This window comes from Electrophorus electricus, chromosome 11 (genome assembly GCF_013358815.1).
Source record: "Electrophorus electricus isolate fEleEle1 chromosome 11, fEleEle1.pri, whole genome shotgun sequence".
In the NCBI taxonomy this organism is placed as follows: Eukaryota; Metazoa; Chordata; class Actinopteri; order Gymnotiformes; family Gymnotidae; genus Electrophorus; species Electrophorus electricus.
In genome coordinates this window covers 10,749,578-10,775,192 of record NC_049545.1, presented here as the reverse complement: position 1 = coordinate 10,775,192, position 25,615 = coordinate 10,749,578, and the positions used below count along the sequence as shown (strand labels likewise).

Genomic DNA, 25,615 nt, shown 5'->3' with positions numbered 1-25,615 from the left:
AGTCGGTTCGTGTGTATTACACGGTTTGAACTCCAATACGTTTTAATAGGCCGGAAAAGGAAGTCTAAACTTGTTGAAGCCATGAGCGAACGGCCACGTTGCTGTTTCCATCTCGGTATTTGGCTGTCCTGCTGGATCCGTATGCTGTTCATTAGTTCCACCCTGCAGCGGCAGCGATCTTGACAGACGGGCTTGAGATACAATGGGCAGCGCACATGTCTTTCGCGGCCCATTAAACGTACCAATTAAAAGCAGTCGATGAGAGTCTTATAATTTCGTTGGTCGTTTCGGTCTTCTCTGTTTACTAACGTGCTTCTAAAGCATAGAAACGCCACCCTTCTCTCGGCGCTTCTCTTCCTCGGGGAATGTGACTGACAGGCCAGCAACCAATAATATTTTTGTTTGGTCCGGCAGCCAGCGATAGACTGACATTTGTACCACGCAATCAGATGCTGCTTAGTAGACGACCTGCACGGATTGATGTGCGTTTACACCTATAAGGGCGCAGTAGCCGGGTTTTCCAGCGCTGTCGCGTTGTGTGACCAATGCGTGTTTGGAAACGGGGTGGGCTGAACGTTACTAAGGCACGACCAGCGTCAGGTATAAAGCGAATAACATGGTGCTTCAGCGACTTCTCATGTTTACGCAAAGAAAAGAACCTGAAAGTTGATGTACGGCTTGTGGTTTTTTTTGTGTGTGTGTGTGTGTGTGTGAGAGAGAGCCTTTTAGGATAGTTTTTAAAATTAACTTTACACTTTGGTATGGGATTGCCTATCTACTAAATGTGCCACTTGTCCCAATGGAAAGGGGGCTTCGGTTTGAAAACGTGGGCATATCCCTTGCGCTGTTGTTGATCTTGAGAGCTGTAACGGGGATTTTGCACGCTAACTCCGTCTCCGGGAGCGATCTCCAGACGGCTCCGACACTGAGGTCCGAGCCGGCAGAAGATGCTACCGTTATGGAGCGAGGGCTGGAGAGCATCGGAACATTTGGAGACGTGACCGTGGAGGACGACGATAATGGCTCAACTGGAGAAAGCGAGGAACCGTCTGGAAACAACGATGCAAACTTCCATCAAAACAGAAGGTAACAAGCTAGCTAGAGCCGTTCAGCTCAATATCGCTAACGTTTAACAGACTGAGTCATTGAACGCCACGTACTAGCTAAACTGTCGGTGTAAACAATAATGCTAAACTTCCCGGAAGTTTGCTAGCGAGCAGAACTACAGTAGCTAGGGTTAGCGCTAATTGATATCGACTGTCCGTAACCGACTTGGTTTAGCTAGCCACCTTGAGCAAAGAAACCATATAACATGGCTAGCTAGCGAAATGTTTTAGATTCTCAGCCGAAATTAAGGAAACATTCATGATAAAGCTTAGCTAGCTACATTGACGGAGGACTTCCATCCAGTCTGTCGTTTCTTGCTCGCTATAGTGATTGTCGACCAAATAAGGCAAGATAGCTAGGTTAGTTGTGTTAGCCCTGAAGCTTACATTTAAGTTATCAGTGAGCTAACGCCAGCTATCTTAACTACTTTGAGCTTCAGTTAGCTAACGCTAAGTAGTTTTGGTCAACTAAACCTTAAACTATCTTAGTAAGTTAATTTTGTTTTGCCCGGGACGGTTAGCAGGCTAGGATGGCTAATAAACTCGTCTGGTAGACGTTAAAGGATGTTTTTATTGTTGGGCATCTTAGATTATATACTATAGGCTGCGAAATATAGCTGTCTATATATTTTTTAGAATGTCATTCTTGGACATCTATTAGACATTCATTAACTTGATTGCATCAAGTTACAACAAGAGATCCTCACAAGTTGGCACGGAAAAAACGCCATTCCCTTTGACACAGTCGGTACGAAGAATTAGGTTGATCGGGAATAACGGGACCTAACCTAGCTACCATAGTTTTGGGGGGTGTACGGGCATTGCACGCAAGCTACCGAATGTAAGGTTAACATTTTTGTTGTGGTTTATGACTTGCTGACTGTCCGAAATGGCTTTTAAAATGGTCAGTTATTTAACATTGCAGAGATTGCACGAGTTTCTTTGCACAAGTTTTAATGATGCACAGGTACAGTTTATTTACTCTATTGTCTGACAATAGCGGAACACCTCTGTATGTAGGCGCAACCAAACAGCTCTTGACTGAAGAAGTACGCGGCAGTGCTAAATCGCAACCTACATAAACCATAACGTGTATTCAAACAGGAGTTCGATCTCCTTTCGTTTAGCGGATTTAATCAGCTTTTTGTACGTCTGATCAGTTGTGATGGTGGTGTAGTATCGCTAGCCGGGCGTTTATGTGTTGAAAAAGGGGGAAAACCAAGTGCTACATTGAACTTGGCTTTAAATTTGGAACTTTCCGACGGCATGACAAGTGCTGTAATTAAACCCTGCATCATATTCGGCTGAGCCCCACCCTAAATCCGAATCCAAAAAAGCGAAAGGTCGTATAGGTATTGTAGATCCTGCAGCGGATTTATGTCCCCCCGGTTATGGATACTAATCATGAGCTAGTCTTAATAGTGATGAGAATTCCTGCCCTTTAAAATCGAAAATGTTCTGTTGAGAAGGAGTCTGTCAGTAGGTTTTTATTTGGAAATGGAGCTTTCATCAGTTGGCACCTGTTCTGAAATTTCCGTTCACATGTTTCCCCCAGTGTTTTGTTATTCACCGGCTCCTTGTCTCTCTGAAGTATAGACAGAATACCGCGGAACAGAGTGGGTTTGATGTTCAGTACATACTGTGCATGGACTGGATACCACCATTCACACACTAGGAGAGCACACTGTGGCTTCTGTCTGCAAAATCTTACTCCTAGCTGAGGTTCCATTTACAATGTTTGATTTCTGGTAGTGGAATTTGTTTTGGTTTGGCTCAGTTACTATTCACTGAAGCAGGCATCTATTAAAAGGCAGGGACCGAGAGATGCTTCAATCAGGTGGTTTCTTCCTACTTAAGGAATCGTGTTTTGCCAATTCCATCGTCAACATTTAACTGCGGCTAGAAAGCTAATAAAGAATTGATGACTCACAGCAAGGAAACTGCAACTAACATTCAAAGACTGCTTTGGAGAGAGAGACTTCAATTTTCTGACAAACTGTTTGTTTCCAGGTAATTACAACATTTTGACAAGTGAGACAAATGGTCTAATATCTGTTTGTTTATTTATCAGAATTTTCTCTCTCTTAAAGCCTAAAAATATGCTAGTTTAAGAATGTGTCTTAAATCTTTAGACTGGAATATTCTACAGGCCGTTTGTGGGTGAATTCAACTCATTTTTAATATACCCCATGAGGAGCTGATAGAGACAGTCTCTTGCATCGTATGGTGAATACCATACCTACATGTATTCCTGCCTGTGAGCTCCCCCCACCGAGCCACCAGACCATCAGCTCGTGCTAGGGTAGAGGCCTTCCTGCTTTCAAAAAATAAGGTTGACATTAGGGCTGCACAGTATGGACAAATGATCATTATTGTGAAAAATTTATATTGCTTCACATTTCAATTTTGATGTGTGTTGTAATGAATTTAAAATGTCCTGGTTGAGCCTTTAATGTGACTTGGTGAAAACGTGACCTGCATTTTTTTTTATTATTATTTTTTAATTTTTTAGGTTTAGTTTTATTTATATTTATTTAAATTAATTACATTTGTATATATTGGTGAATGCTGTGGTTGATTGAAATGTCCAGTTATCAGAGATTGATCAGAATGTGTTCAGCATTCAATAACTAGTTTAATGATTTGTTTGAGTCCTCATTTATTGGGACCAGTATTGCAGTGATGGTCAGTTTATTGATATTTTTGGTTAACTCAACAAATAATGTGACAGAGGGCCTTTAGACTGGCCTGCAGCTGGTGGGTAGGTTCTCAGCTGGATCTACCCTCTCCTCAGCACCCAGCACACATAGACGTTGAATGTTGAAAAGGCACGCATGCCAAATCAGCTCTGTAGCCATGTTTTAAATTGTCAAATGATAAGAAAAATGGTGCAAAACATGTGGTGTGAAATTGGTATATCAAGAAGGCATGACAATTTTGGATACAAGTATATGTAAGAAAAGCTGATTCCAGAAGGTCTGTCACTTGATGGACTTTATGCCCCACACTTTTTCAAATGTTGAACGGCATGTTTCAGTTCATTAGCATCATGCCTTCCGTGACCATCGTGTCAAATCTCTCGACCTATGACAGAATGTCAGTTCTGGGCCTTAGGTCGGCAGACTTGGGCCGACTCTCAAATTGTTATATCCATTTTCTGGATTTCATCTCATTAGAATCAGCAACAAGACAGGAAAATCAGCAAATTTCTGTGTTACTCTGTGTACTTAAAGGTAGCTTAATTCTAGGGCCCCTTTGACCAGGGACAGTGTTGTCGCATGGAGGACACCCCCTGGCGATTGTCCTGATTTGTCCATATACATTATTTATGATGCTCTGAACTTTTACATATTTTTAAACTATAGCAATGAACATTCCCATTCTAACATTATAGTTACAAAAATGCTCAGATAAATGTAGATTTGAAGCCTAGAAAATGGAAGGCAGATCAGCCCTAGCTAATATGAGGCAACTACTACACAGCTATAGTAACGCTGCAGTGAATATTGGCAGCAGGGCATTTTCTTTTTAACAAATGTAATCTGAATTATTTTTTAAACTGAATTAATGGAGTGTGTCTCCATGACCTAGCTGGTGTGTTCTGGTGGTTTGCTGGTGGTTTTGGAGCCATTTTGTGGGTCACATGCACTCCTTGTACACTCTGAAACTCCTCAAGGGCACAGTGTGTTGTGTGTTTCTAATAACAATCTGCAAGCTTACTATCTCTACAGGGGTGAGTGTTTTAGCTGCCTTTGCACCTGTGCTACCAAAATCTCACACACCCTTTACACATTACACATTCCCACCTCTGTGGAGCCACATCCATGTACACTAGTAACATCTGGAATTTTCCAGAGATCTGACTTTATTCCTGTAATTTGATGTGTATGAACCTTGGTTGCACCAGACATTGGCTGCCATGTTGTTTTCACCTAAATTGGCTGTGTCTTTGAGCACAAACACATGGAGGAACTGGAACCAACCTATTGTGTGCTGTTCCTAGGAACTCTGATGATAATCAACACCCCCAGGCCCTCCCCGAGACATGGAACAGCTTTACTGGGGTATGGTTTTCTCCAGGGACACTTTTTTTTCTGTGATGCACAGCCTAGCTGACTGGCAAGAGGGAGCCTAACCCAGGAACCCGAGAGACTTCCAGATACTACACTGCACAAGCAAAAATAGTAGGGGTGCACTTTTTGATGAAGAACCACTCAAAGATTGGTACCCTTGTTCAGTATACAGAACCCACTAGCAGAAAGATCAATCATATGGGAAGTGGTGAAGGAAAAAAGAAAAGCACGAGCTAATTTCCCTTGTGTGTGGTTTGCCATGTTGGGTCAAAGACAAAGTCAACAACCCTGGCAAGGTTGTTCAATAAGAGAGCATGAATATAACACTTAAACACTGCTGTTTTAACCCACTAATGCTCTACAGTGCCCATAGGTTCAGGCTATGGGTTTATTTGATAAACCTTTAGAAAGATTAAATTTGTCAGTACAAAAAAGAAATGTGAAGAATAAAAACATTTAAGATGGGTTTTAAATGGTTACTGAATAATGCAGTGTGTATGGAACTTTTTTTAAAAAGTAAATTTGTTCAGCCTGTTCTGTGAGGCCCATTTACGGAACATGTTCAGAATAAGCATTAGTTTTTAATTTAATTTATTTATTGCAAAAGCTGCTATTATGAATAGAGAGAAAACAGAACTTGTGACTTTTGCAATGAGGTGTTGAGTGAAGCACAGGCAATCAGACTCAGAGAAGCAGCAAATAAATGGCCGCATTAACAGAGCTTTCATAGTGCAGAAGTCCCCAGAAGAAACTAACAAGAAGAAACAACTGAACTATTGCCAAAGTCTGTTTAAGAGAGATAAATGGTCTCTGTGCTGTTGCTTCTTCATGAAGGGAGTCTTATTAAAAACGTGCTCCATAATGAGCAAGTTAACTATATCATATAAGTAGTTTGTGGCACAGCCATGTCTAAAGTGTGGTTTCCTGCACTGTTTTTGTTTACATGCGTGCCTAGAGTGGTGCTCCTAAACGGCCCCAAGTGATCCCACATACAGTCTAGCTTGGCCTGATTGCATGTATTTTTGGACCAGCAGAGATCCAGAGAGACCTTTTGTAGAAGTAACGCTTTACTTGAGGTGCCCTATCTGACACACACACACACGTGTGTGTGTGTGTGTGTGTGTGTGTGTGTGTGTGTGTGTGTGTGTGTGTGTGTGTGTGTGTGTGTGTGTGTGTGTGTGTAAACACACATGCGACTTGCTGTTACGGTTCTCTGTTCTGCCTGCTTGGCACAAACCAGAGCAGACGTCTAGCTCCAACTGCCTACTGCTTAGCAACAGCCAACCAGAAACCTTGAGCTGGGAAACTTGTTAGCCAATTAGAGGGATGGAAGGAGAAAGTGCTCAGAATTTGAGTTGGGTGCAGAGGGAGAGACCAAGAGAGGGGAGGAGGAGGGAAAGAGGGTATATAGTTCATGTGCTTGTTTTTTATGCATAATATAATGTCGATTTTCATCTTCCTGATTGGTTTTTTTAACTTTGGTTTGTAACTTTTGCTATAGATGCTTCAGAAGGGAAACACCTTTTTAAAACACTTGTGTGTACTGTTACACCTAAACTTTTCTTGTTCATTTCTGTCGCTTTATTGTTAATTTTGTTATTTTGTATCAAAACATTTTGGTGACACATTATCATATCAATTATCATTGGTCAGCCTATCCCTCACTGTTTGAGGAGTTTGTTTTTAATTTCACAGTGAGTACTCTGCAGTTCAGCCCCTTGGCCTGGCTCAGCGTTGGTCGCGAGGTGTTCATCGCCATGTGCGGTTAGTCAGTTCAAAGTTGCTGTATTTGTTTATCGATTCTTTCGGCTTGGCTATCACTTCAGTCATTGCGGAGGACCCACCCTGCTGCAGTGCAGCAGTGGGTGGAGAGCAGGAGAAAGGTGGGGAGGAAGGAAGAAGAGTGAGTGTGGTGAACAGAACTGTGGAGAAAGTGAGGGAGAGGTGCCGTGATGGGAGATGAAGGGCACTAGGACCCAGCGCCACACAGTCCATGTAGTTTGGTTCCTCACTGCTTAGCAACAACAAATCAGCCACCCAGATCAAGGCCAGGGCCTGACCAATAAGAGAAGTAGAGCGCCATGCCACGGAGTTTTGATTTCGCTGCTTGTGAGCTACGCGACAGTGAGAGGAAACATAAGAAGAAGCTGGAGAGATGTAACAGGAGAGTGTATGGAGGACTGGGGAGATGGTCATGCTTGAGGTTGCATGGGGCTCTCGCTTTGAGCGCTTGGGTTCAAACCTTTCCCATGCCAGTGTCCGTGTGCGACATGTGGCTTATGACACCTCCTGTAATAATAGATGATATTGCTGGGTTGATGTGGGATTTGTGTCCGCTCTTGGCTGGAGCATAACAGAAGCTTTCTGTGTGGGTGGGTGTTTCTTTGGGGGGGGTGGGGGTGTTACTTTTTTTTTTTTTTTTTTTTAAATTACAAAAAAAAATAAATTTTTTTTTAGTTAGATACATATAGTGATTGCTCCCAGTTTGAGTGTCGTTGTGTGTGATGTGAACTCCAACAAGAGATTGCATGTATACACACTTGTATCAACATGTGTCTTAATCAATAAATGAGGGATAAACTTGATGACCACAAGATCTCATTGCCTGTGATCCTGGGTTATAGAGATAATCTAGCTGGGTTTCACAATCACTTAACAGCAGGACTGCAGCTTCATGATTACGGAGCACTCCAAAACATGGGCTTACAGCAGCAGTTCCACATCTTTGGCTCAGTGTATAACTAACTCTGTGTCTCCTGCTTAAAGACTCCCATGTGTTCTTATCTACATCCTTAATAAATCTTACTGCTTTGCTCCTCCCTCTGCGCAACATGTCATGCACCAGTGGCACACCTTGTACCCCAGAGAGGGGTGGGTGGGTGTGTGCGTGCGCATACTGTTAGGAAGACAGTCTATACGGAGAGCTTTGGTTTGTCAGCTGATTGTCTTTGTGTGTGCTGGTTCACTTGCATTTTCTAAGGTGTGTGGATGATTTTTGTATGGTTTGTGTTGCTTTGCCTGTTCACGGGGGGGACTGTATAGTTCCTGTGGCATAAAATATGCTCACTTCAGCTCTCTGAGCTGTTTCGAACTGTGGAGTTTCTCTGCAGGGGTGTGGCTTCATATCCACAACTTCCACACGTGGTCCCCATGCCCCTGTATTTTCATTCTGTAGTTTGAGCATGGCTATGTTGCAGTAGTACTTAAGTACTAGATGGCTCACAGTGGGATGATGAGAACTGCTTGCTGTTGCATGGTTACAGTGAGCTCTCTCCCCCTATTGGCTGAGCATTTTCATGTTATTGCATTCTGATTGGCACTGCTGTAATGCACCTAGGTTTTTACTGGCTATGGACAAGGAAAAGCTGCTGCGATTGGTCTAAACACCTCAGATACTGTGTGAGTCTGTGTGTTCACTTTAGGAAGGTTTGTTTACGTCAGGTTTGGTGTAAGAGCCTCTCAAGTTTGACTGTGAGAGTAGGAGAGGGGGAGATGGTCAGCAGAGGTATGCTCTGAGTCTCTTTTTTTTTTTTTTTGTGTATGTATGTGTTTGTGCTAGCGAGGAAGTGCAAATACTGCTGAACAGGAACCTCTAATGTTCACAGACACAGAAGGCAAATAGCTCCCCGTCCTGTCAGAGTTCAGGCGCACATTTCTAAGACAATTTCATGTACTTCAGTGATGCCCAGCCCAAGCACACTGCAGCAAATCAAATACTCCCACCGTCTTCATCGTTTAAGCACTGTGTCCTGTGGAAAATTATTCCGCTGCTAATTGGGTTATTAGGTTGGGATGTGAAGGGGGAGAAATGGGCATTGTTAATAATTGATACATGGCTGTATCTGCTGAGTCAACATTTTTTTTATGTGTAATATTCAAACATAAAAGTGGACTAACCAGATTGAGCATAATGGAAGTTGAATACTTCACACATTTTGCCTGCGTATTCACATTCCATTTTAAATCTTCCCGAGAACAGTGTGATTATGAATGTATATATATATTCTGTGAGAACAGATTCACTCTCTTCCTCAATCATCCAGAGAGGGGTGTGGTCAGTGCAGTTTCCCCATTCATCCTCCCAACACGCACTGCTTAGCAACAACCAATCAGTCCAAATATTTTTGGAGGGGGCTATCAGCCAATCAGGAGTGATGTGCTGTAGCGTTTTACACCCTAGTATCCCATTGGAGGAGGAGGTAAAGCAAACAGTCTTAGCCTGGAGCAATGGAGTGATTCCATAGGAGCTGAGTTGCCCTTAAAATCAGTCTCCAGCAGTGCTCATATCTAGTTTGATGTGTCAACTGCTATAGACTGGACATCAAAACTCTCCTCCTTGCCCCCTCTCTCAGACCCCTCCCTGTCTCCTAATGAAGATGTGCATCTGCAACTACTGCATCTGTGATGAGTTTTAAAGCAAGTCTTCTTAGTCATCCTAGATAAGCATGAGATCGGCTGAAGTTAATGGGGGAAAAAACAAACAAATTTTTATATATATATATATATATATATATATATATATATATATATATATATATATATATATATAAATAAATAAATTTTTTTTATTATTATTTATTTATTTATTTTTTTCCTCTCTCCATGAACTTCAGCCAATCTCATGCTTGTCCAGGAACTAGATTTATATGGAATTGAATTTGAATAAAATTGCTACCTGTAATTTATACTTGTAATTGTTTGCCATATGTAAGTGTTACAGGACAGGATATATTTACTATTTACATTATATGGTAAGCTTGTACAAGACTAAGCAGCCTTAATATGACATGTATTGACTTTAGGTCATACTTTGTATTACCTGGCACTAGTGTATAATTATTATATTGGTATTTGAGTAATTGTGAGCCAATTCTGTTTTAGTTCTAGGTAGTGTACTACAGGAACTGTGTTAACAAGGGTCGCGAAAGTTGTTTGGGTTTTTTGGTACTGTAATCCATGCATGGAAGTTGACTTTGGTCTGCTTGTACCGTATTTGAGGCCGCTGTGTGTGTTTGTACCTGACTCTTTGCTTGACCTTAATAGGAGCCTGGTGATCATCAGCACACTGGATGGGCGGATTGCTGCGCTGGACCCCCTGAACGAGGGCCGCAAACAGTGGGACTTGGATGTGGGCTCTGGCTGCCTGGTGTCCTCCAGCCTCAGCAAACCCGAGGTATAGACAAGTCCTTTCACACACACGCAACATCACCTACCAGTAACTGAAATATACACATTAAACAAGTCACTTCACAAAAAAATGTCATTTGTTGTAAGAGAAAACTACACAGAAAGCTGGTATTGCTAAAGGATTTGCCTGTGTGTTTGTGTGTGTGTGTGTGGTGGGGGCGGGGTGTTTGTGAAGACCTCTTTAACCCAGCAGAGACGAACATGGCCCTAAGTGATTTGGGTCTGAGAGAGATAATGGTACACACACACGGAGCGCTGTAGTCACTGGAGACTGATTTGTAGCCTTGGGGAAGAGCTTTTTGGCAGCTCTACACCATAGGAAATGTGTGTATACATATACATACACACAGACAAACATATATTGCAAAGCACGGCCCATGTAAGATGATATGAAGACTGCTCTACTTTTTATGATACTTTGAAACCACTTTATATGCAGTTTCTCTTGATATAAACTGCTGGTGTTTTACATATGTGGACAGATACGTTTTTCTCTGCTGTGTGTGTGTGTGTGTGTGTGTGTGTGTGTGTGTGTGTGTGTGTGTGTGTGTGTGTGTGTGTGTGTGTGTGTGTGTGTGTGTGTGTGTGTGTGTGTGTGTGTGTGTGTGTGTGTGTGTTCACTCTGGAGCTCTTTTCATTTCCATACTCTCTTGCGCTCACTCGCCCCGTGTCTGGCTTGGCGGTAACCTCAAATGCCTGGCTGCTGTGGAGAGAGCTGCTGCTATTGGTTCTACACTCCCTCCCCCACTTCTGTTACCCCTGGGTATCTAGCAGCCAGCCGCTCTGATTGGCCCGTGCTGTCCCTCAGACAGCAGTCTGCTCAGTGATTAGAGAAGGCTTCCACCGTCTGATTGGCCCTCTCCATGGTGCAGGCAGGCAACACTCACCTATAGCATACCATGGCACCAGGAGAGAGGCCAGCAGTAAACAGCATTGTCTGCACAGTCATACTGTCACAACAGAGAGAACGGGGAGAAATGATGGAGAGGGAGAGCGAGCAGGAAGAATAGAAGGGGTGGGGGGAGTGAGAGAAAGGGAATGAGGGCCAAGGGGAGGGAGGTCGAGAGAGGAATGCCACTGATAGAGTTGTGGTGTGAGTCATGCTGAGTGGATTTTAGGATGAGATAATGCCTTATGTGTGGGATGATGTCATCCAACCCATGCGCACACACACACACACTGTCCTTTTATCTTTAGGCTGAACTTTTTGTTTGGGAGGTGCTTATTTCTAAAATGTCAAGTACTGATGTCCTCATGCATAAATGCTGTATTATCTTGCCAATGTGTTGAGAGTAGTGGAAGTGGTTTTATTTATTTATTTATTTATTTATTTATTTATTTATTTATTTATTTATAGCAGCTGAGCGTGTCTCCTCTTTTTGCTTGGTGGTGGTGCTGGTTGTGGTTATAATTGAGGTTATTTGTGGTATTAGGCCCACAAGCTGTGTAGTGATTTTAGAGTTTACCCTGATCGGGGGGGGGGGGGATCCAGAGGTTGTAGGTTTCTGTACTATCATCTCAAGCATCTTAAATTCTTATCTGTTTAGTAACCATGACACTTTCAGTTAGGATCTCATTCAGGGTAAAAGCCATTGCAAAATATTTCTTGTCCTAACTTTAGAATAACCTCAGTGATGTCTTATCATTTTCCTCTGCATTTCTATGGAAAAGTGTTACCTTTTGCTTGATGGAGGGGGGAACTATGGCAGGTGGCATAACAATAGCTAGCTCACTAGCGAATTAGCATAATGGTAGTCCATTTATGTTGCCACACAGTGTATATAGACAATTATTCATGTAACTAATAATGTAAGGGCTTGTGGTTGAGCCAAAGCATGCACTGGGTTCCAATGACAAATTGCTCAAGAGCAACAGTGTCAATTTCTTCATGATAAATCCTGTGTTGAGCTTTTCAGATGTAAACTTAAGACCATTGGAAGGAAGTGTGTGTGTAATACGGCCCCTGGACATGGAGGTGCTGGCATTTCCCGATGTTTGTAGATGCCATCTGGCGAAGATGGGGGAACGGTTGTCAGATCAGGGGATGCAAGTTACACAAGATTGTCATCAATTCTGTTTCCCAGGGCAGCCGATTCTGTAAGGCAGCGCTCCACAGTAAAACAGATATTCTCTCCCTGGGACAGTGTGAGCGGCTGTAACAGCAGCACCGAGCGTGCCACATTCTCCAGAGCTGGAGGACACTGCAGTGTGCAGGTGTCGGATGTGGCTGGTGAGGCCTGCCGTGCCCCGGGCAGAGCTGCCCCGGGCAGAGCTGTTTGTTTGCGTTCCATTTTGGTTCTGGTGTTGTGTGAGCCTGTGTGGAGGTGGGGCGAGGGGGCGCTGCAGTTGAATTAATGATATTTGTCAGATTCGACCAAGTAGCATCTGAATCAATGTCCTCTTCAGGAGCTTTATTGAGTCTAGAGGGAGATCCTGTACAATCTCCCATAGCCAAACACTCAAACGCAAAAAAAATCTAATCAGCTCATCCAGTCTATAGACAGAATGCTAGACTCCTTATGCCTAAGCTCTGAAATCCCCCATAGTACTGAATAATCAGCTTTCTGCATTCTCCATATACACATGCACAGAGGAAGAGTCTTATGTGGAGAGATCGGAGAGGTTGCCGTGTGCCAATATTCGACCTGGTTATCTTCTGCTAGTGTGGTAACCTCAAGAAGACAGTAAATAAAAGCAGTGTACTGAACTGAGATTTGGTGACACTGGAGTTGAGTGAGTGAGTTGCCACATGTCATGCAGTAATGACTGACTCTGTCTGTCTGTAGAAGGTATTGATCCATTAGAGTCAACATTCAGTTTTACTGTTTGCTGTAGACATATCAGCATTTTGCATACAAAGTTTTGTAGCCCCTCAGAAGAAACGTTGTCGGGGTGCAACATGACTGAGTGGTAGCTCAGTGTTTAAGGTACTAGAATTGTAATCGGATGGTTGCTGGTTTAAGCCCCACCACTGCCAAGTTGCCAATTTTTTGCCCCTGAGCAAGGCCCTTAACCCTCAATTGCTCAAGTTGTACTCGTTTTGGATAAAGGCATCAGCTAAATACCATAAATGTAAAACGTTTAAAGCTAGTCTTGCAGCAGGAGATCCTGTAGAGCCAGCGATCATACACACAGGTCACATGATGGATTAAGTCAGTCTACTAGAGATGAGTCATCAGCTCAATGCACACAGATGCAATTCACACACCAACCGTTTAAACTTCTGACCCGCTGTACAGCGATCAGCCTTTTGTTGTGGCTTTGATTGACGGATGACCTCATCCCCTCCGTGCCCCAGCCACGCACGGTAGCTCCATTTCCTACAGCTGAGTTTAGATGTTTGCTGGCGCAAATTATTGTTGCGGGCTGATTAAGCACAGCAGGATGTTGGTGATCTCATATGTGTGTCTGTGTGTGTGCACACTGTTGGTGAGGAAAGAACTGGAATCCTTGTGAGTAGCTTGGGCAATTACAGCCCTACTTTGTGTACTGCTCTTAATCTTTCTGTCTAATCTGTGTTTAGATAGAAATGTGACCAGTGCATTTAACCTTTTAAAGAAGCTGTTTTACAGATTTGCGTAACCCATGGCCATGTGTAGATTATGTGCCAATTCTGCCTAAACCAATAAAGTTTGGTCTCCATCACACCTGATTGGTCCAGGTCAGCGTGTACTTGGACCTGTGAGCAGTGTATGGGTGCGGGAGCCCAGCTGCACAGCACCCCAGCACACTTAAACGCAGGACACGCTTAGCTCAGCCTTCTAACAATGACTTCACAAGGTTTAAAAAAATATTAAGATTAAAAAGCAGAATTGTCTTGGTACGTTATTTATTTATTCTCCCCCCCCCCCCTCGCCTTTAGTGGACTTGTTTTGACCTTGAATTCAAGCAGTCACCATAAATAACCACAGCCATTTTATTTGCAAATCAAACAAATTTATTTTTTAATGTATTTTTTAATCCTTGTTCAAGTAATGTATTATGAACTTTGAACATAATACATCTCACTGGTGTGCAAATGCTGGACTTGTTTAGAAATTGAATCCATGTGGCCTACATATAAACCACACATGAATAAAATATTGATTTTTAAAACTTAAAAAAAAAAAGTCCTTGTGTGGTGGCCTTCCAAAAAACCTCTTTAGTGTGGAGCTTGATTTTTAAAAAGAGGTGTTTAATCTGTGTGACTTCAGTGGTTTTAGTTTTGCAGTATGGAAGTGAACTGTCCAGTCAGACATGTTTGTCCCTCGTTAGGTGTTTGGGAATAAGGTGTTCATCCCATCTCTGGACGGAGCGCTGTTCCAGTGGAACAGGGACCGGGAGAGCATGGAAGCCGTCCCCTTCAACGTGGAGTCCCTGCTGGAGTCCTCCTACCGCGTGGGAGAAGACACTGTGTTGGTGGGCGGCAAGTCCCTCACCACGTACGGCCTGGGAGCCTACAGCGGAAAGGTGTGTTCAGAGCACGGCACACAGGACAGCAGATTCAGCTGACAGATGGACACACTTTCTAAAAGCTCTCTCTCTCCCCCCCCCCTCTCTCTCTCTAGCTGAAGTATATCTGTTCAGCAGTGGGCTGCAGTCGCTGGGGAGAGGAGGAGGTGGAATCGGAGGACATGCTCTTGCTGCAGCGAACACAAAAAACCGTCAGAGCTGTGACCCCTCGCAGCGGCTTTGAGAAGTAAGCCTGACCTTGTTAGTACCCAGTGTGTGCGAGTGACATGACGAACGGCCCACTGAGAGCCTCCTCTCTGTCCGTCAGGTGGAACTTCAGCGTGGGCAACTTCGAGCTGAAATTCGTTCCTGAGACTCGGTCCCAGTTCAGCTTCTTGGAGGGCGAGACGGCCAGTAAGGAGGTGTGGCATGAAGTTCAGAGCGACGCTCCCCGCGTGATCCTGGAGGAGTCGGAAGGGTGTGCTCAGAGTCCCGGTGGCGCACGCGCCCAGGCCGACGCCCTCGACCTTGTCATCAAGGTGTCCGTCCCAGACTGGAAGGTGATGGCGTTCACCAGCGAGGTGGGAGGACGGCTCATCTGGGAGCATCAGGTGAGTTCCCTGCTCTTTGCCTTGGACCACTGGAAGTTCCACCAGGATCTGTACACTCATAAAATCTTACCCCAACCTTCAGGACGCAGACGACTGCAATGAGCAACACTGAATTTTACTTGGCTGCTGGTTCTCAGCAAACCTCCGAGCAACCCCTGTGCTTTTCTTCTTGTAGTTCTGCACGCCCATCGCCTCAGCCTGGCTCGTTGGAGGGGGCAAGGTGACGCCCATCAGCTTGTTTGATGATACCACCTACACCACCCAGCCAGAAAGGGAGCCTCAGGAGGAGGATGAGGAGTTCATGGAGGAAGCACGCGGAGCCACCGAGTCGAGCGTCTACCTGGGTATGGCGCGCATGTGTCCTGTCCTGTTTTGTGTGCGCGTGTCCATGCGCGCCCTTCCCAGTCTTAGTCTGGTTCTCTGTGCCTGTCCCTGACAACAGGGATGTTCCAGGGTCAGCTGTATCTGCAGTCGTCCGTCAGAATGTCTGAGAAGTTCCCATCGAAGGCCAAAGCCCTCGATGGACGCAGGGACATCATCCCTCCGCCAACCGTCAAATGGAAGCCCCTCATCCGTGAGCTTCCGACCCCCAGCACACCTTGCCCATGAAGCCATGGCCTCGTGCAGCAGGTTAAAAGGCTGTTCGGTCTTGACTGCAGCTGTGCTCTTTGCCATTCTCTTCCAGACTCCCCGTCACGTACGCCAGCGCTGGTGGGTTCCGAGGAATTTGATAAGTGTCTCAACAATGACAAGTACTCCTATGAGGAGTACAGCAACGGGGCCCTGTCTATACTGCAGTACCCTCACGGTAAGAACTACTGTCTGGTTTGGTTCTGCAGAAACAGAAAACTCTGGTTTAGTTTGTGTTAACTGTCTTGTTTGAGAGGTTTGATTTATAATCTGCTTATTGCTAGTGTAATATTTTTTTTTTCTCTCTTTCTCTCTTTCTCTCCATCTATCCATATCTTGTCCACCTATCTGTCTCTGTCTGTCTCACCCGTACAGATAATGGATACTACTTCCCATATGGTTCTCAGTACCGCCCTCGGCGGGAGCTGACAGCCATGAGCGTGTTGCATCCGGACAAGGCTGGAGGGGCAAGGATGAGGAGGAAGGACCCCGTGCTGCTGCTGCCCTGGTGGAAGGAGATCTTGGGCACGATCATCTTCTGCATCGCTGCTACCACCTACATTGTTCGCAAATTCTTCCATCCACACACAACACACACACGGGTGAGAGGGATTGCCCTCGGACACATGCGTCACGATCCGCTCACGCTGCCAGCGTCTGCTGGAGGTCCTGCTAATGAAAAGTAATTACTAATGATTATTGGTTTGAATGTTCATTGTTTTTGTTTTATGTTTTGTTTTTTTCCCTTTTTGTTAAACAGCAGCGGAAAGAGTCAGAGACCCAGTGCCAGACGGACAGCAAGTTTGAGCTGGGTGTCCCTGAAGCCAGGGACAGCACCCCAGAGTCCCGGCTGAGCGAATATGTGTCCAGGTACGACTGCAGTCAGAGAACGGGTGTGGCATGTGCACTGACCTCCTCCGGAGGGTTTAACTTACAGGTTCTGGTTCACCAAAAATGCTAGTCTCTAGGGAAGGACCGCTGGGACAACCACATGAGATGGGAGGGCCCCCCCCTTTCCCCTGGGACATGCACGCACGTGTGCACTCCTTGAATAGATTAACATACCCCTCTGTAGTTTGCCTCTTGAGCCAGGGGTGGCAAGCATATGGTTTTGAGAAGGAGTGGTAAGAATGACTGACAGTTTATGAGCAGCTGGTGTCTCCCCATTCAAGAAATGCATTGGTCTAACACTTTTGAAATAAAAGCATTCACTCCAACAAAACTGACAAGGAATGCCCATGTTGTAAATGCAGTCATGTGACCTTTGATGAATGAAGGTGAACGGGACCCATGTTTCACCTGCGCGCGTGCACACACACGGCATTCTCTGGAATGCTGAGTGGGATGTTGGGAATGTTTAGATCGGAAAGATCTAACAGCAGCGGAAGTTACAGCAGGGGCACGACTGGGTTGTGTCTGTCTGTCTAACCCCTGCTGTGCGTCTGTCTCCCAGGTATCTGACGGACTTTGAGCCTGTGCAGTGTTTAGGCCGAGGGGGATTTGGCGTGGTGTTTGAGGCACGGAACAAAGTGGATGACTGCCACTATGCCATTAAGAGGATCCGCCTACCCAACAGGTAAATGGATGAGAACACCTGCCAGCCAATAAGCACATGTATACTGTATGTGTTTGTATGTTTAGAGTGTGTGTGTGTGTGTGTGTGTGTGTGTGTGTGTGGATAGGGAAGTGGCCCGTGAGAAGGTGATGCGGGAGGTGAAGGCACTGGCCAAGCTGGAGCATCCAGGTATTATCCGTTACTTCAATGCCTGGCAGGAGAGCCCCCCTCAGGGCTGGCAGGAGGGCATGGACCAGCGCTGGCTTAGAGATGCCAGGTACACACACACACACCACTAAGGACAATCTGTTTCAGTTTCACTAAGGAGCTTGTTGCAGTGCTGATGGAGGCTGTTTGTGTTTCAGTGCCACCGACTGGCCGCTCAGCTCCCCAGACCACATGGAGGCGTTCTCCGTCAAGGTCCCCGTCTCCACGCCCTCTCCACTGGACGTGCCGTGTGCGTTCTTGCCCGCTGGCAGCGCTCCCACTGCTGCTCGCGATCACGTGTGCGTGGACGGTCTGGGGCCGGACAGCATGATGTCAGACCAGGACAGCCACTGCGACCATGACCCCGTCCTTGATCTGTCAGAGTCGCCCCACTCCTTTGAACTGTGCCCCCCACGCACGGTCGCCCATGCCGACTGCACCTCCTCCTCCTTCGACATCGTTTTCCAGGACTCTGGCTGCGACCAGCGTGACAGCGACGCTGACTTCAGTCGGACCACGCCCGTTCGGACGGGGTACCTCTGCAGCACCCGTTCCCGCTCTGTCTCCGCCTCCGAGTCCCACCCCCCTGTGCCGTCGGGCCCCTCCTCCTCCTCTCCTCCGCGGCCCACCTCCCTGAACCTGATGGCGTGCCCAGCCACCCCCGCTGCACGCCCGCCCCTCACGCCTAAGGTTTACCTGTACATCCAGATGCAACTGTGCAGGAAGGAGAACCTGAAGGACTGGATGGCTCAGCGCTCTCAGGCCGAGCTCAGGGAGCATGCGCAGTGTCTCGCCATCTTCCTTCAAATCGCGGAGGCCGTCGACTTCATACACAGCAAGGGGCTCATGCACAGAGACTTGAAGGTAGGACACCAGAACCGCTTGGCCCGCATGCCAAATAAGACCTCGAGCTAAGGACAGGACTCCGACCATCTCCCTGTTCTGTCTCGCCTTCCTCTTTCAGCCCTCTAACATCTTCTTCACGCTGGACGATGTTGTGAAAGTAGGGGACTTTGGGCTGGTGACGGCCATGGACCAGGAGGAAGAGGATGACGACGATCTGAGCACCCTCACGCCCATGCCAGTCTATGCCCGCCACACAGGACAAGTGGGCACCAAGCTCTACATGAGCCCCGAGCAGGTGTGCCCTACTCATTGCCCCCGTGACCACTGCTGTTCCTGTCGTATGCTCCGACGCATTCTTTTAGTTGTGCCATTAAAGTGTGTGTCTGTTTTGTTCTGCAGTTATCAGGCAACTCGTATTCTCACAAGGTGGATATTTACTCTCTGGGGCTGATTCTCTTTGAGCTGCTCTACCCATTCCGCACACAGATGGAGAGAGTCCGGGTATGAGCACACATGCACATACTTTCAGATTCAGCCAAGAGGGACCAAAGTAACCTGTTTAATATTGAGGTGTTCCCCGGTTTTAATGACACCTCACTGCTTTCCTTCCCACAGACTCTCACCGAAGTCCGAGCACTGCAGTTCCCTGCCAGTTTTGACAAAAACAACGTCCAGGAGGTGAGGGTGTGTTTGCATAAGAGTGCAGAGGTTTGGTGGTTGAGAGGAGAGGAGAGGAGAGGAGAGGGGAGAGAGAACTTGAAAAAAAGATGATTGGGAGCCAGAATTTTAAAAGGCTCTCTTGTGCCCCCTGTGGATGAAATGGTAGAATTGCAAAATAAAATTTATGTTGAATTTTCTGTCAGTATTACTGGCAACTGGCCACTGCTTTTTGGTGTTTAGGCCAGATTTTGTAGCTAAATAAATTTTTCATTTCTGAAAGAAATGTTCTATGTATGTGCATGGGTTCCAGGTATGCAAGCAGTCCCAGATCCTGCTGTAGAATGTAGTGCTGTGTTCGGTACTAATTCTGGTGTGTCTTGTCCAGGCTAAGATGGTACGCTGTATGCTCTCTCCGGTGCCAGCGGAGCGTCCCAAGGCATCAGAGATCACAGAGACGCCACTGTTTCAAGAGCTGGAGGTGCCCTGCAGAATCAGACAGCGTTCCCGAACATGCAGCGCATCCTCCACGGGCCGGCCATCTCGGCAGGTCTCCAGCTCAAGCTAAATCTCAGCCATGCGCACACAATCTCGCACAACTCTCTCCACATGTACAGCAACTCACTTGGAGGTGCAGCAGATCCCGTCCCCGCTCGTGCTCAAATGTACACGCTCATCTTTTAGCTTCTGTGGTACTGATCAGCAGACAAAAAGCATCTCAGCTCATCGTTGTCTCTTCCTCTGCCCTACAAACAAACTTATGCCTTCAGTGTGACTCAGGCACATATCAGACACACATGCTGCCCTACAGAACATCCCTCTTTGCTGAGGGAGGGCCCTCAGTTCTCAGTTTGCCCCACCTCCTTCCATCCTGTAGCAGCTGATGACATTCACTCAGGAGAGAAGATTCTAAACCAACTGCTTGACTTTCTGAAGCTCTGTGATTCATGCATTACCATCCTTTTTTTTTTTTTTTATACCTCAGTTACTGTAGATGCACCACGCACACCCATGTGGAATCAACTGAGGATTGTGGAGGAAATGGAACGTTTTTCTGAGCAGTAATTAACAGTGAATATCAAGCAGCCTCGAAACGCTGTACTTGGCATGGCATTTAAAAGCAACTTGTGCAAGACCTGCTTCCTGTGAAGCAACAACATGACAAATGCGCTTTTGTGTGAACCTTTGTGTGTTTGGGTTCTCTCTTCTCCGTTGTACATAGACTAATTTCCAGTGAGTGAGAATCTTGAGGATGGTTTGTGCTGAGGTGGGATGCATGGAGTGTAAGGCACAAAAGCCAGTCACTGACAAATAGGAATAGTGTATCTGGCTTAGAAATGGAGAAATCTATGGACTTATCATTTATGGTGAAGAAATATTGTTTCTGAAAAGTGAAATGAGACTGAAAAGTATATGGACTTATGAAGAGCATGATTTTTCTATGATGAGAGCTACGATTGATTCGTTTTACTCGTAATAACTAGGGGGAAAAATTAGATTTTTTGAATCTATGGATGTAAAGATCAAAGTGTAAAGTACTTCATTTCATTTTTCATAAAAAAAACAAAAAAAAACAACAAAAACAAACCACCAAAAGACTACACTGAAACAGTGGGGGTTACTTACTGTATCTGAGTTGGAATTTCTCCTTAGTTCATAAGAATGAGATTAGAGTTCATGGAACTGACTTTCAACAGCAAGTGCTTTAGCCAGACATGGATATGTAGGATAATCCAGCAAGAGAAATTACTTTAACCAAATAACACACCCATAATTGTAAAATATGAAGTAATAATTTAAGGTTTTTTCCCTTAAAGAATTTTTATTAATGGTGATTTTTTTTTTTTTTTTTCTCCTTTTATGATGCCATTTTCCCTAACTGATTCTGCACGTTTGCCCTTAAGAAATAACTGTTAAACTGCCCTGAGAGTGTGGAGAATAGTCTTGATGTGTGCGTGTGTACAGCGCTGCTTGAAGGAGCCGTTAATAGCACTAGGTGCCTGTCCCCCTGCCCGAACTGTGGAATGGACATGAGATTATAACCAGGCATCTTTAGTCATACCTGAACATACTATCTGGGACTGTAGTCCAGAACATCAGGGACCTCTGCTAACCTTTTCTCTTTTACCCTCATAATGCTGCCTTTCATTTATCCGTTTGAGCACAGCTACAGTGTTTCTTCTGGCAGCATGCCAGTGGGGGACAGTGGAAAATGTTCGTTCATTCATGCTGTTGGTATGTAGCCACAGAACAAGACTTCTCTAAAGGTATATTGGTGTTCAGTGATGTAATTCTCAACTCAGCCTAACTTTGTGTGAATAGTTAATGTTAACAATTACCTTGCACAAGTTCCGTCTGCTTCTTCCCCCCCCCTTAAGTGTCATTGTAATTTGATGACTAATTAATGTTCAGTTTCAATCTGTTTGGCCATCATTATTGTACTTGATCTGAAACCGTTTCAGGTTCAATCTCATGCTCGGCCCACTTTGCTGGCTTTCCTCTAATTTATGACCTGTGTCTTTGGACACAGTCTTCTCTCCTCCTGCCCATGTAAATATGTTGTTTTTATTTGTTCTTTGCAGAATCAATCCTTTTGGGTTGGTGGATGTTATATAAATACAGAATGAATACACTTCATGCAATGGAGTGTGTTTGGAATATTGTGACTTCTTACAAGTCAATTTAATAAACCTTCTATGACCTTTTGTTAATTAATGTTATTGTTCTGCTGCTTCTTGTGCATGCTAGAAATGCTAAAAACATTGTACTTTGGGGGGAGTGTAGACAGTGAGGCACCTCTTCCTGTGGTCTGCATGTCCACTTGAACTGCAAAAAGGTTTTAGTTTGCCTAAGAAACATTGGGTTTGGCAAATCTCTTTCTGTTCAACCAAAATGACTTATGGTATTTTTTTGGTAAATGCCATAAAAAAATAGGAAATCGTCCCCAATCCTCAAGTAAAACCCTGAACAATTCATTTAAACCAAACATGACCAATGCGTTGCAAGCCACATGGAGGCGCTATGTTGCTGTGACTAAACAGCTCTATTCAAGAGAACGGGGTACTTTTAACCACACCTGATGCTATCCACATTTCTCAAATAATACAAGTTAATTCTAAAAAGTACAATAAAACTCAATTTTACCCACGAATGTCTTTTAATACTGAGTATCATGAAGGGGTGTTTCACTTGAGTCGAACTTAGTCGCAGTTTTTTAAAAAGTGGTTAAAGAGCAGAACATTATAAAGGTGAAAACATGTGGTTATAACAAATGGACACCAAGCTTGTTATAGGGTAATGGCATTCATATTTAATCATTTTAAATAACTCCATCTTTCCTGCATTTTATTTTAGATGGTTTTATATATTTGAGTAGCATGTGTAAATGTGTATCCTTAACGTAAACCGTCAGAGAACTCTGCGCAAAACTAACCCTGCGTTATAAAACATTTACAGGGTGTGTTCGTTTTCTTTTGGACTACGTTCTGCAGTGTTCCTGCTTAGTAATAATTCCAAGTGTAAAGTCACTTATTCTATTTCGTAAATATAAATGGTTAAACAATCCAAAACCTGGAGCCCAGCATAAGGGAACTAATACAAAAGAAACACACAACCTGAAACCACATTTAATTCATATCGTAAACGGTAAGGTTACAAAGGAAAAAAAAAAGTCCAATTTAAGCGAAAATGGAAAGCCATATCATTATTTCCTCAAACACAGCGAGTTTGCGATTATTAATATTTTACTCTGGCAAGAAGTCGGTACATGTCAGATTTAGCAATAAATCTGAACGACTGAACAAATCGGTTTAAATCAGTTTTTCCTCTGAGCTTTTAACTTCCTGGTTCCGCGGCTCGCTAGGGCTACGTCATTTCCGGGTGCGTTTCGCTACTGCAGCGATAAGCATCGGTACGATGTAAATGGGCAGAAAAGATAAGAGTCTGTCACAAAAGACACGGCGGCCACTGCAGGCACTATCGTGATTAGAAACCCTGCTCTCTCGCCGTCGCGTAAATCACGGTGGCCTGTAACGGTTGTAGAGGCTTCACCATCGACTGTCAGCCATTTTCGTGCGAATGGCCGGGGAGGTACGGAGGGCCCTTGGCCGGACTTGGAGCCTGCTTTTCGGCCTGGCCCGGACAGGCCTTCGGGGGCCTGAGTTGCGGACACTTCTGGTGATATCTGCCGTCGGCGGACTTGTTTGTCTGCCCGCTGCTGCTCAAGAGAAGGAGTGCGACAAGCCCTGCGTAAACGGGCAGTGCAACCCAGCCAACGGCCACTGCTTGTGCGACCCGGGGTGGGTAGGGGACCAATGCCAACATTGCGGCGGCCGCTTCAGGTAAGAGACGGCAGAGAAATAACCTTAACTACTACGTTAAGGCACCTGAACGCGCAGCTATAATATAAACTCTTGGTCATTTCTGTAAAGGTAGTAACAGGCTATGTAAACCTTTGTTATTTGGCTAGTTAGCTAGGCAACTTGGCTATTACTGTCAGCTTCAAAGTTCGTTTTAGTGTCCTGCGTGCATAACTACCAAACAATCACCTAGCCAAATGTGTTTCGCTCAGCTGTCAAGCCGAGTGGAGATGTGTATATGTGAACATCGCATATATCGTGACATCGATATGCCTGCAACATGGGATTCAGCAGCTACTAAGTACACACTTTGTACGGCGACGTAGTTGTAGCACAGTACACGCGTTTTCTGCACGCACATGGACCCTAATCTTGGATTGAACTTTACTGGATTAAGCATAGATTGTCCTTCTGGGCTAGGGCCAGGTTTCATGTCTTAAAAGCCTGCTCTAAAAGCGCATAGTGGGGTTGCTACCAACAGTTGTGCCGCTGTCAGTAATATGCACTTGAGTGGATGATGCTTTTGCTTTGAGCTTAATGAGTTTTGGCTGTCAAGGCCAAGGGGCTTTGATAAACATTCGAATGGTGCAGTGGCGTGATAGATTACCGGCAGCATTTTCAGAATGTAAGGCTTTGGTGTGCTGAAGTTCCAGGGTTTTGAACAGTGGGATGAGACACTGAGTAGTTAAAGATGGGCAGTGGCACTTGTTGTGTTTGGAGGTCTGGAATTGCTTAAGGTGATGTTACAGTTCAAAACCGTCTGGCAATGTAGAAAGTGAAGCCAGAACATAACGCAGTGTCAGTCACTGAGCCGGCATTGCTTTGTCTATGCCACGCTGTTCATTTTTTTATGGACGTACCCTATTGCTGCATTTCTTCAAAGCACACACACGGTACATTATCTGTCTGCTTAACCCCTTTATGGTAGGCATATTTATGTTTGCAATGCAACCATATAAAAAGTTTCTTGGAGTTTGGTGGTGCAAGTACATCTGAGTACTTCTAACAAGATAAGAGTTTAGTATTTCAGCTACTCAGGGTGTGTATCTGACAGTTGTGTGTGTGCATTAGAAATATTGATGCCATGAATGCTAGATTGCTTATGCCCTCATACCAGATAACTTTGTAAGAGGGATAAATGATCGCAGTGTTGGCTCATGTTATTAATGGCCCATCATCAAGGGTTGGCCATTAATAGAATGATATAAAAGCCACTATTCTCACTGAAAGTGGGTCATTAAAGAGACAGAGGGAGGATGAGTATCCTATATCAAAGCTGCAGAATAGGCTTGTATGTTCTATTCTTTATGTTCTGTGATTCACTGCCAAATTCAGAACTGAATTATCACAGGTGGAGTCTGCTGTAATGAATAGGCAGCTTTATTCAATCACTTAAGAGTGTAAAAGATCTGTATCAGAAGCAGATCTGTATGTTTTGGTGTGCACACAGTCTCTTTCCACTGTATACCCCCTAAATAGATGAAACGCACTTTCCCACCAGCTTCCGGTGCAGTGCTGATGTATCACATCCTCTAGTTGCTGTGTGTGGGCTTGCATCAGGGTCTCCTTTTGGTCCTTTTCATGCTGTTTACCCTCCTGTTGGAGCTGTTGGCTGCTGTTAGCTCATTCTCTGCTGCTCTGGATGCTGTTAGCTCATTCGCTGCTCTGGATGCTGTTAGCTCATTCGCTGCTGCTCTGGCTGAAAATAAATAAATAATTTCAATAGTTTTTAACGTTGTCATCTTTTACTCATTTGAACTACAGTTTTCTGATTAGCTTGCCTGAATAAAATTATTATTATTATTGATCACTGTGGTTGAGATTCATCATAACTTTGTCACAAGTATTTACCCCTTTTTACCCCTCATAGGTCTATGAAATAGGGCTTTAAATCGATATTGCCATGATTGAATTGAAATGCAGTATTTGACATGTCTTGACTTTATCTCAGAAC

At 44.8% G+C, this 25,615-nt stretch overlaps 2 protein-coding genes across 4 annotated transcripts in view; both read left to right on the top strand.

Annotated features, from left to right (window-relative positions):
- Nucleotides 1-589: 589 nt before the first annotated feature.
- On the top strand, nt 590-22,018 carry eif2ak3 (eukaryotic translation initiation factor 2-alpha kinase 3). Of its 2 annotated transcripts, none has more exons than XM_027013072.2 (17): nt 590-1,086; nt 10,223-10,352; nt 14,621-14,815; nt 14,914-15,044; nt 15,126-15,408; nt 15,584-15,752; nt 15,851-15,982; nt 16,094-16,216; nt 16,414-16,640; nt 16,799-16,908; nt 17,492-17,614; nt 17,721-17,870; nt 17,959-18,664; nt 18,765-18,941; nt 19,046-19,147; nt 19,262-19,324; nt 19,692-22,018. In XM_027013072.2, the coding sequence occupies exons 1-17, from the start codon at nt 800-802 to the stop codon at nt 19,869-19,871; spliced, it is 3,288 nt and encodes a 1,095-aa protein (XP_026868873.2). In that variant the 5' UTR covers nt 590-799; the 3' UTR covers nt 19,872-22,018. The 2 variants fall into 2 exon arrangements, with proteins under 2 accessions (XP_026868873.2, XP_035387517.1); XM_035531624.1 differs by lacking the exon at nt 590-1,086 and adding an exon at nt 2,559-3,116.
- Nucleotides 22,019-23,181: 1,163 nt separating this feature from the next.
- Nucleotides 23,182-25,615, top strand: part of atrn (attractin) — a 52,875-nt gene continuing 50,441 nt past the window's right edge. For both annotated transcript variants that reach the window (XM_035531622.1, XM_035531623.1), the window contains exon 1: nt 23,182-23,643. In XM_035531622.1, the coding sequence (XP_035387515.1) occupies nt 23,381-23,643 (263 nt within the window). In that variant the 5' untranslated portion in view covers nt 23,182-23,380. The remainder of the gene's footprint in view (nt 23,644-25,615) is intronic.